The sequence below is a fragment of the Mytilus edulis genome, chromosome 10, assembly GCF_963676685.1.
Source record: "Mytilus edulis chromosome 10, xbMytEdul2.2, whole genome shotgun sequence".
Lineage (NCBI taxonomy): Eukaryota > Metazoa > Mollusca > Bivalvia > Mytilida > Mytilidae > Mytilus > Mytilus edulis.
In genome coordinates, this window is record NC_092353.1 from 56,613,140 (window position 1) to 56,625,304 (window position 12,165).

At 32.6% G+C, this 12,165-nt stretch overlaps 1 protein-coding gene across 1 annotated transcript in view; it reads left to right on the top strand.

Annotated features, from left to right (window-relative positions):
* Positions 1–12,165, top strand: part of LOC139492848 (E3 ubiquitin-protein ligase rnf213-alpha-like) — a 111,177-nt gene that overhangs the window by 86,183 nt on the left and 12,829 nt on the right. The window contains exons 65-80 of the mRNA XM_071280998.1: positions 348–559; positions 836–938; positions 1,162–1,262; positions 1,641–1,820; positions 2,636–2,893; positions 3,651–3,771; positions 4,278–4,552; positions 5,018–5,138; positions 5,850–5,966; positions 7,292–7,399; positions 7,912–8,157; positions 8,888–8,990; positions 9,498–9,532; positions 10,112–10,209; positions 10,495–10,648; positions 11,348–11,531. Coding sequence (XP_071137099.1) covers positions 348–559; positions 836–938; positions 1,162–1,262; positions 1,641–1,820; positions 2,636–2,893; positions 3,651–3,771; positions 4,278–4,552; positions 5,018–5,138; positions 5,850–5,966; positions 7,292–7,399; positions 7,912–8,157; positions 8,888–8,990; positions 9,498–9,532; positions 10,112–10,209; positions 10,495–10,648; positions 11,348–11,531 — 2,416 coding nt within the window. The remainder of the gene's footprint in view (positions 1–347; positions 560–835; positions 939–1,161; positions 1,263–1,640; positions 1,821–2,635; positions 2,894–3,650; positions 3,772–4,277; positions 4,553–5,017; positions 5,139–5,849; positions 5,967–7,291; positions 7,400–7,911; positions 8,158–8,887; positions 8,991–9,497; positions 9,533–10,111; positions 10,210–10,494; positions 10,649–11,347; positions 11,532–12,165) is intronic.

Sequence of the window (12,165 nt, forward strand, 5' to 3'; positions counted from 1 at the left end):
TAGTGCAATATTGGAATTTATTGCACGCTAACTTTTGGTTACTTTCTGTAGGGAATATTATATTGCTATGCAATAATAAGGAATCTGCACTTTGTGTATTGAATTTAAAATACATTGTAGTGGGTCTCATTAGGGTCTAAGCTTTTTTTTTTGTAAGCATGACCCGTGAAAGTAAAATTATTGTGCCATGAAAACAGGAAATTACAAAAAAATGAGAATTGCTTACATATGTAGTGTAAGCGGGATACTGGAATCTGACAAAACAGTAAGCAGGATCTGGGATCAGAACCCCCCAATGAGACCCCAATTGTACAACTGTCAAATAATACAGTTATTTTTCCTTGTAGACACTTGATATACTAGCGTTGCATCTGTTAGTTAATAACCTAGAACCCAATAAAGAAGCATTGAACAAACCAGAGCCTAGAACCAAATGGTTACGACAAGTCTGTGATTATAGACCAGTTGTGGAAAGAATTTTTGGACATTTTAGTCATGATATTGAAAACAAGGAATTTCAGTATGGTGAGAGATGTCAAAAAGGAATAGAAAATGCAAGGTAGATTTTGAAGTTGTGAGCTTTTATATTAGGAACTGATACTTGATTTGAACACATGTTCAGATTTTCAAATGTATTGTTTAAAAATGTGCACATGGAGATATATGTTATATTTTTTTTAAACTTTTGACATCTTAGAAATTTTTGCAGAAAAGACTTTTTGGGCTTTGATTTAGCTGATATGGGGAATGTCATTGTAAAATTAATTACGTAGATACTTACTAGTGATATTTACTTATTACTAAGTGTTATTTTTGACAAATATAACTTCTGTAGATATCAGTGGACTAGAGCAGTTGTTGTGAAGCTATTTATAGAACATGTTTGTACCGCTGGTAAAGAAGAAGTTGAGATCAGAAGATGTATGCCATTGTGGGTGGTGAGTATAATATTATACTGTTGATTAATATTTGTTGGATACCAATTTTCGCAGATTTCGTGGGTACTGGGGAACCACGAATTTAAATTTCTAAAAAAAATGTATTCAGACTTTGCTAATACCACGACATTTTAGGAAATATCTGAAGTACTACTGTAAGAAATAACTAAAGTTAATGTATGATACCCCTTACTAGTTTCATACTTTTTTAATTGCTTTTCAGACATTGAGAGACGGGGCAAATATGAAAGAAGTTCAGTCACTGGAAAAAGTTGAAAAGTTTATCAAAACTTGTAACAAAGACGTAGTTACACAATGTTTTGGGTGAGAAATTTTAATTGTGTGAAAAGAAAATCTTGTGTTCAAGATTGTTTATAATTATATGAATGAAATAATCTTTTTCTTCCCTATTAAAAAAGGTTTGCATATGTTTAATTCAAAAAACTTTCTTTTATACAAGCTATGATATTTTCATTTAAAAGAAATTATTCCTAAGGAAATTTATTTATTAAATTACTAGTAGATTAGTGATAACTATGACATCATGTGACTTACAGTGATATAGTTATTAGAAAATCCATAAATGTTTACCAAAGTGAGTTTCATCTGTCAGTTATTTTGGTTTCAAAAACTGGCATTTTGATAAAATTAGTCTGTTAACATTTGTTCGATAAATGCTATAATAGTTTTACTTTTTTATAGTCAACAAGTAACATGTGTTGGATGTGAAAACCCCATACAAGGAGCCCCTGTCAGACTGCCATGTGAGCATGTCATCTGCAGGAAATGTTTCCAGGATTGCATCCTTTTAAAGGATTTTGTATGTCCTAATTGTCAGAAAGAATTCCCAAAAGATCTAGATCCAAACAAAGCTCAAAAGAGGTAATTGTCTCATCAGTATCATTAAAAAAATGTTTACAATTCTAATAATCACATTATATAATGGATATATGCATAAAGGAATATAATTCCTGTCCAACATGTTAAGGGGGAGATAATTGACTTCAAATTACTTCAAGTACTCTCAAATGCCATGACAGATATGATGATGAAAATTTATAGTTGTAGAACACTACTTAAGGATATACTTAAGGAGGTTGGCTACTCTATTTAAAATAACAAGCTTTTTAAAAGATTTCTAAATTGATAGTATATGAATAAAGGTACTCAAAAAGCAGAAAAAAATAAAAGATTGGTGTGCTTGTTTTCCAGATATAAGGTATTGAAAATTTGTCAGGAAATGATTCCTTCTAGAGTTTTAATACAGTATTATTATTGACAATATTTTTATTTTAAATCTATGTTTAAATAACAAGGATTTTAATACAGTATTATTATTGACAATTTTTTTATTTCAAATCTATGTTTAATTAACAAGGATTTTATAAGATTTTTAAAAATTATGAAAATAAAAGAAGGGATTAGTGGGCATTTTTTTTTTAATAACAATACATGGATAAAACCAGAGGATTCCCAAAATCTGACATATATTCAAAACCAAGAGTAGCTAACATCCATAATAGAATATATTCTCAGTTCATGTAAGGGGAGATAATTGAGTTTCTGCAAGGGCATTTTTTTGTAATTCACTTACAATTCCACTTATATTTCCATGCAAACAATTTTATGGTCTAGTCCATAAACCCATTTCTAAGATTAATTGATAGTTTTACATATATTGTAAATGTATATTGCAGTGGTGAAGTTAGAAAGTATCAAGACTACAGAAGGCGATGTAACAGTTTCTTTATGGAGGTCGTGTCACAGCTTTGTTTTGCAGAAGGAACACCACCATCACAGGAAGTCATAGAGAAACTTCTTTCCTACATCATAGGGCATGTTGGGAAAAAGAAAGTAGAGAGAGTCGTTTCGAAAGAGTTGACAATATTTGATGACTCCATTGACCCTACACCAGTTGTCAGGTCATTCCTTCTCCAGCAGTTGATGCAAACTAGGTAATGTCTTAACTACTATTGGAAATTTCACTCAATCTGTATTAACAGTAACATGTAGGTTCTTTCAGCATTCAAACATCTAAAAAGAAAAAGAAAAGTGTTGTTTTTCTCTCATATGATCGCTATAATATATACAATTCGAATGAATCACACAATATATCTGCTGTTAAAGATGCCTATTGTGAAAATGTTTCTGTTTTTAATTTCAATAACAAACGTCTTTAATATGAGAAACCAAGGTAAATATTGAAAAAACATTTCCATCATCTAGCTATAGTGTAGTGTACAGGAGGTCAAACTCATTGTAACTTAATATTTGCTATGTTTAAAAATAAAATAGAGAATGGAAACTGGGAATGTGTCAAAGAGACAACAACCCAACCAATAAGGAGAAAACCCATCCATGGCCATACATGGTTCTTCAACACAGTCCTATATGTGATGTATAACTGTGCTCTGTTTAAGAATTTTCAAAGTCTGTTTCATATGTATATTCTTTGCTCTGCAGTGGCGGATCCAGAACTTTTCCTAAGGGGGGGCCCGCTGACTGACCTAAGGGGGCCCCGCTCAGTCATGCTTCAATGATTCCCTATATAATCAACCAAATTTTTCCCACGAAAGGGGGGGGCCCGGGCCCCCCAGCCCCCCCCCCCCCCCCCCCCCTGGATCCGCCTATGCTCTGATTTAAAAAAAATATTTGTAATATTTGAGAAGTACTTTATACATTTGAACAAGGCTATTTTCTCATACATTTCAGTGGAAATGAAATTGAAAAGAATTTGTCTAGATACTTTAACCATGCCAGTGAATTAGTCAGAACTACTGGAGATCCACATCATCTGATTGAGCTTTGTCAATTGATTCTACAATGTATGGAGGTAATTAGAAAAAGTAAAATCAACAAAAATGTCGGACTCTTTGTAAAATTAAAAACAGAAAGTCCAATCAAAAGATCAAATACATCAAACAAATGGAAAACAACTGTCATATTACTGACTTGGTACAGGCATTCATATTTTAATTCTTTATTATTGCTTATATTATATCTAATGGTTCCAGTGAGAATGTCACTATAGTGTGACAACTACTTTTCTTCTGGGTGGTCAGTTTGGTGAAAATTTTAATCAAAAACTATTTGAATATAAAAAGAAGATGTGGTATGATTGCCAATGAGACCACTCTTCACAAGAGAACAATCGACACAGAAATTAACAATTATAGATCACCGTATGGTCTTCAACAATGGACAAAGCCAATACTGCATAGTTAACTAAAAAAGGCCCTGAAATGACAAATGTAAAACAATTAAAAGTCTGGATTAGCATCATTTCTCATAAGAATGATCTATCTTTTTTCAATCACATGGTTTTACTTTATTTTCCAGGATTCCTTACATCAACAATATGTAAATAGAGAGGATGAAGTTGCTATGGTAACCAAAATGCTACGGGAGGCTTTACCAAATATATCGCCGCAGGAAGTACAAACAATAGACAAAATTGACCATATTTCAAAAGTCAGATTTTGCCTGACTGTTGTAGCCAAGTACATTTACAATCTGTTTGGTACAGGACAGAAGAATAGATTGGAACCCGATATCAGAAGGTTGTTTGATGCTGCAGCAAGGTTGTGTGAAGAATGTGGCTCACCATGGCCAAGGTAATTTTTCATCAATGTTTTTTTTAATTGTTAGGCCAATGCCATATGTTTTCATGCTTGTTTTCAAGAGGTGCAATCTTGTCAGAGGTTGGTCTTAATTATATTTTTTATTTTTCTGTCAATTAAGGAATTTGATGTTGATAGTAAACAAAAGATTGTGAGTGTTCTCAAGTAACTATTTCAAATTGTTTGTTCCTTAAAGAGATTAATTTCGATCTTTGATCACAGCAGACAGAATAGAAAGATTAGCTCATCAAATTGACCATTTACTAATATAAAGACAAATTGATAGGAGGGTAAGCTATGCTATACAATGCATCAGATCTATAATAAATTATATTTCTACTCTGTCAAAAGATAGATAAAAATGTTTAATAACAATAAAACATACTGTTACTACTGTTAGTATGGCAGGTAGCTATATATTAAGCCACTTATGAATTTCAACAAGCATTCAATTTTCAGGCGATATTTTGTAAAGCAGTTGTGTAGATGTTATGGTATAGACAGTTACCAGACAGTATTGGCCAAAAGTGATGCCAGCTTCCTAAGATGGGTTCGTCTGCCAGAGTTGAAAGAAAAGAAGGTAATAAAGCTGTTTCACTCTCAAAAGTGACACTTTAAAATCACTAGCTCACTAGTTGTCAAAGCTTGTTACAAAAGGTATATGAAAATTGTTTAATTATATTAAAATTTGGTAAAACTGAACTAAAATCATTAAGAAACATTGAAGATTCTAAATCATTACTACAACCATTTTAATGTCAACAGCTAACAAATCATTGATAAGCTTCTGCATAGAAAAATTGATAAAATTGATTAAAACACGTCACTTTGAAACCACCCCACCCTTTTCCCTCTCCCCCACTCCCAATACCCCCTGTGTGTTTATATGCTGTTGGAATCTAGACCAGTATCAGATCAGATGCATGTCAATGTCTTAACTCTGATCAGAATCCAGTCAGGAAACCTGCGACTCCAGATGGTTACTAGTGTAAAACAAAAACATGTTTGGGAAAAGAACCACAGTTTATATTAAATGCTTAAATTTCATATTAATAAAACACAAACAACAGTAGAGTTTGAAAACAATACACAAATTGATTAATTAATAATCTGTGCTATTCCAAACTATTTCTTAGAGGCTAAAAAAGGATATCTAATGTTAAAATATTTAGTAGTCAATGTTTTTGATTTTTTCACACCATAATTGATTGTATCTATTTCCAATGATATTGAAATTACCAACTTTAACTATTTTATTTTTTTAAATATTTTTTAATTAATTTATCTGCAGGTAGAAGAATGCCATGACAGATACATTGTGACTGGAGACGAATACAAAGAGTTGAGAGAGACCATCGTTACTACAGTATTGAATGAAGATGCTGAAAAACTACAGCAACTACTACAGGTATTTATTATCCTTCCCCGTGCCTATATCACACTGCTCAGTTGCTCAGTTATTCTCATACTCATATCATGGCTTTGAGAAAAGAGCAGACTTTATCAGCAACGTCTCAATGTCTGAGGAGAAGTTATGAACGACGTCACAATGTCTGAGAAGAGGTTATCAAGCTTGATTTCATCAAGGGTAAAACTGTCTTAGGGAGAAGAATGAGACAAGTAATAGATTGATAAACAGATAATTTGGTTATCTTAGTATAGATATAGTAAAATATTAGCCGCTCGACACAATGTGATGCTTTTTAGCATGTTTCTGCGCTCACTCGCCAAAAAAGTTCACAATGTGGTTTTCTGCTGATATTTTTCGATATCAATGTGTAGAAACGCCTATAATCTATACTAATCTTTCCCAGGGAAAATTATAACAAATTTTGCAAATATAGTTATAAGAAATCAATTTATTATCAATAAAAAGTCTCCCCAATATCAGCAGGAGTCTTGTGGCAAGACTAAGAAAATTTTATAAAAATTTATTGACTTTGTGGATTTATTGGAGTGGAATATTGCAAATTGGTTAGACATTTCTAGATAACTGACGGCAGTATGTTGGCCTTTTGTCTCCAAAACAGACTACATTTAATGCGATATGTGCAGATTTATGATTTAGATCGATTGATTGATTGTTGGTTGCTTAACGTCCAGTGGCTAATATTTCATGCATGTTCAGGACGGGAACAAATAAACAATAAATACAATATGTAGGTCTTGTAATAGAGGCCAACCAGGATGATGGTCGGGAAAATTTGGACTGCCACTGGAAATTGAGGGTATATTGGATAGGGACAGAAATTTAGCCTTGCAACAGGCCACCTACGGACCCCTCAAAGAGGTGTTGCAAGGGTTCTTAATGTGCAAAGAGCATGTCACTCTCTTTACAGGAGGCATCCGATTTATGATTTAGTAAACCCTATTCAAAACCTACTTATTTCATCTGTTTTTTCATGTAAATATTTTTCTTAAATCTCCTAAGAAAATAAGAACTAAATATATCTTTTGTCGTCCAGCCAGCTACTTCTGTCACAGAACGCTCAGCATAGGGATAGTTATCTGGTGGCGGCAGCTGCCTTAGCTAAATATTTAAAAGCTTTTTCTTTTAGAAGGTGGAAGACCTGGATGCTTCATACTTTTTTAAAATGCCTTAACTTATGAAGTTTCCGTCTGTCATATATCTATTGACATTGACCTCATTTTCATGTTACTACTTGAAAAAGAAGTTCAGTATATGATTTGTTCACTGTTGTGGAAATTTAAAGATATGTTGTAATTTTTCAGAGACCCAAGGAAGAATGGCAAACCAGAATAAAGCTGCTGTTAGCTTTACACAGAGAGATTTCTATGAATAACGTATATGGAGGGCAACCACAAAAATTCACAGACAAGGTTAGTAGCAGACAGTGTGTTGATTGGAATTATTTACCACTGCTCTTGGATTTTATTTTTTGATTGTTGATAAATGACACACATGAGGGATTGATCAGCAGCGGATCCAGTCATTTTTAAAAGTGGGGTTCCAACCCAGGAGAAAGGGGGGTTCCAAATATACATGTATGTAACCATTAAAATGCATGGATTATAGAACAAAAAACCTCTAAGACCCCTCCCCTCCCCCTCCCCATGGAGATGCCACTGTTGGTTCATACACTTTCAGGTTCTGCTGTAATAGTATAATAATAGTATTATAATTTGAACTGCAGTTTTTATGCCTTAGTACCTTTGACAAACATATCACATTTTATTTTTTTTGTTTACAAAAACATCAGAAAAATGTCTGAATTTACAGTACTTTATGCATGGTTTTAACAAAAATTGGCTTTGAACTCTAACTAAGTTTTTAGAGAGTCTGTATAAGTTCCCTTTATGATGCATGTAAATATATGTTTTTTTCTTTTTAGGGCAAAGAATTCCTAGGTGAATTCATAATGAACCATGATCTAATTAGACACAAAGAATTTCCACAAAGAATATTACAGAATGCTATATGGAGATTGCCAGGAAACATTGTACCCAGAATGCCTCTGGCCGAGCAGAATATATCCTGTCTTCTTGCACACTGTTTTGTATTGATTACAGAAATTCCAGGGAAACACACCCTGCTGACACCATTGATAAATATTGCTCGCAAACCTCAGAAAATGGTTGTAAGTATCTTCAATACTGGTTTCAGTTTCTACAGATATCTTCAGTATGGCTAAACTTTTTTAAGCCCCATTTATGGGCATTATGTTTTCTTGTCCGTTCGTCCATCCATCTGTCCCGCCTCAGGTTAAAGTTTTTGGTGGAGGTAGTTTTTGATGAAGTTGAAGTCAAATCAACTTGAAACTTAGTACCTGTTTCCTATGATATGATCTTTCTAATTTTAATGCCAGTTTAGAGATTTTCCCCCATTTTCACGGTCCACTGAACATAGAAAATGATAGTGCGGATGGGGCATCCGTGTACTGGGGACACATTCTTGTTTTATTAGTGTTTTTTATTTATGTCAATATATAATGATCTAACAAATCGAAAGTTCGAAATTGAAGTGTTCAATGTGTTGAAAATATGGTAATTATTTTATATACAATTCCATGAAAACAAAATAGTCTTCAAACTGGATTGTTACTATGACAGACATACTTGAAGCAACTTTGACACAGATTCAAAAAGCCTAAATTATGTGATAGCTGGAAGTGTCTGTAAAACATTATAAAAATATCTCTTCAACTTGACTGCTATGAATAGTAGTCTAAGTATCCGTTAATTCTAAAATAATCAGGAGCCTTTGTGCAGTTTTATTTGGTTTTCAATAAATTATTTGATGAGGATAAATCTTCCCTCTATTAGTGTCCGCAAACAATGAAAAATGTATGATTTAAATTTCCTTTCCAGTCCTCATATTTACCCACAATGCCTCAAGATGAACTTTTAGAGATAAAAGAAGCAGTTCTAGCAGCTAGAAGGGGTAATGTGAATGAAAATCCAGTGTTTTACAGTAAGTTTTATTTTATTTGGTTACCGTAAACAAGGATTTCTGATTAATCTAAACTGTGCGGAAAATATCACCACACACCACTAGTTTGATCAAATCAACAGCATTGATAGGGAAGGGGAATGCAAGGTGGTACATAACACTACAGGGAGACAACTCTGTAAACATCAGCTGATATTTTAATCATGTGCTATTGTTAAGGAAATATTAAGCTTTTCTTTGACAAAAAATAGTTTAACTGGTATATGGATCTAATAGATTTGAAATGTGTGGTATAAGTTTTTTGAAATTTTTTATAATTTTGTCAAAGGGTCAAAGTAAAACATTTTTGTCAAAATCTTATAAATATTAAGCAAGCCAAATTAATTTATTCTAAAAACACAGAATGTTTAATAATTGAGATGTCAAGTCTGTTTTTTTTTTATTTATTCGTTAAGAATGCTGATTTTGTTAATACATGTATATTTTTTGAGTAGGCGGATTGCTTATTTATTTTTTCTTTAATTTTAGGATGTCCTAATGGTCACCCTTACATCATAGGAAATGTAAGTACATTGTAATATTTAGATTATATATTTTCTTAACTAAGATATTTCTTTTTATAATTTTACACAAATTAGGTATGTCTAAATCAGTGGACCTACCCAATCATATGATTTGATTTTTTGTCAAGCCTGTGTCTTTTGTCGCAGAAAGCTTGACATAGGGATAGTGGTCAAGCGGCGGCATTTTTAATTCACCCTTATCTGCGACAAATGTAACAGCACAGCATAGAAAGACACATCCTAAACATATAAATGAAAAAAAAAAAATCATACAAGACTAACAAAGGCCAGAGGCTCCTGACTTGGGACAGGCGCAAATATATTGCAGGGTTAAACATGTTTAGGGAGTTCTCAACCCTCCCCCTATACCTCTAGCCAAAGTAGAAAAAACAAACACACAGTTATACGTACAGTAAAACTCTGTTTTAAAGAAGTCAGAATCTGTTCCAATGCAGAGACCATATGAGGGAATCAATATTAATACCAAAATATGCCATCTTTAATGACGCGACAACAGTATCGTAACTTTATCCCTTCTGAATAAGTCTGTGTTCAAATGTTTTTAAATGTACATTTTAGTGTGGCAACCCAGCTTATGTTGGTGTCTGTAAAGAGTGTGGAAGAGAGATTGGTGGCCAAGGATACAACCTTAGACCTGGGAATGAACTAGATGCAGGGTAAGTGTATATGTAACATGCCATCGTACAACATATGATAAGAACTACCTGCATATTTTTCACTAGTATTATAATTTTATTATTTTGATAGATTGAAGATTGTGTAAACATGTGACAAATTATTTCCTAACAAAAGTGTCAATTTAGCTGACAATAACTTTGAAAATTGATCAAAAACAAAGTGATAAAAAAACATGCACCAAATTGAAGATAATGTATTTTTTTAAATGTCTTATACATTGATACAATAGTAAGATTGACTTACAAATTTTTATATTTTTTCAGTGTCGACAGAACTGAAAAAGGTCATGTTTTAGGCCCAGCAGCAAGACTTGGTCCATTAAGAGCACCAGAAAGAAAGTTAAACAGAGCTTCATGTGCTGTTCTTAGACTGTTAACCCACATGTCAATGTATATAGGTGCTAACGTGAATGAACAGGTAAAGTAAAAGCATGAATAAGTCAAACATGAGTGTTATAATTCCTATTTAACTTAAACAAGAATGAAGCAGTTGAAATTTTATGTAGGATTTGATAATATACTTTTAATGCCCTACTTATGAGAGAAAGGAGCACTAAGTTTTCTGGTCTGTTCATCCATTTGTTTTTTTTCTGTCTGTTTGTCTTATACCAGGTGACATGTAGTTTATAATGAAGCACCAACTTGAAACATGATATACATGTTCAATGTGAGGTGACCTTTTTAAATATCTACTGTAAATTCAGTTATTAATGTATAGATTTATTATTGTCATTTTTAAAGGATGAACAGGAATTTGGGTTAAATTCTTAGGAATTTAGGAAAAACTACATGCAGATATATGTAGCTTTATTATTATTGGAATACTCAAGGATTCACATTATTAACATTTTTTCTTAACAAAATCATAAAAAAAGTGTTTAAGAAAAGATTTGTGTTTAGTGTTTCTGACCACTAATTTTTCTATTAACTATTTTGTCTATTCAAATGAGATGATACATTATAGAAAAAACATTATTATTTCCAAATATTAACAAAACAAGATATTTATGTTAACATGAAATTCTAAAAATGACTTAGTTTCAATAAATGTATATTTTATCTACCAAAGGGCTTGATATTAACATTTTGTACAGATTGTGTTTTCTTTTCATTCCAGGCAGCATGTCAGACAATAAAACCTACCATACAACAAGGTGATGTTCCAATGTTTATACTTGAACACATAGATTTGGACCTGACCTCTATTCAAAACATTCTGGGGAAAAACAGAGATGAGATCTTGGCTTTGATTCATTTTCTCCTTGCTCAAATAATGAACAGTCACACTTTAGCTGTTATAGGTAAGAACAGGGACACATACATTTTTAAAAATAAGTGTGGAGTCACCCATCAGCTGTTATATGTATGAACATTCACATGTTAGCTGTCATAGGTATAACCAGTCCCACTTTAGCTGTTATAGGTATTAATAAATACACTTTAGCTGTTATACTGGTATGAGCAGTCACACTTTAGCTGTTATAGGTATAAATGATCACTCCTTAGCTGTTACAGGTATGAACAGTTACAGTTTAGCTATTATAGGTATAAATGATCACTCTTTAGCTTTCATAGGTATAACCAGTCAAAATTTAGCTGTTATAGGTATGAACAGTCACACACTAACTGTAATAGGTATAAACGATCACTTGTTAGCTGTTATAGGTATGAACTGTCACAGTTTAGCTGTTATAGGTATAAATGATCACTCTTTAGCTGTTATAGGTATGAACTGTCACAGTTTAGCTGTTATAGGTATGAACTGTCACATTCTTGCTGTTATAGGTATGAAAAAACACACTTTAGCTGTTATAGTTATAAACAGTCAAACTTTAGCTGTTATATTTATGAACAATTTAGCTTTTTTAGGTATAAACAGTCACCTTTTAACTGTTATAGATATAAACTGTCACATTCTAGCTGTTATAGGTATGA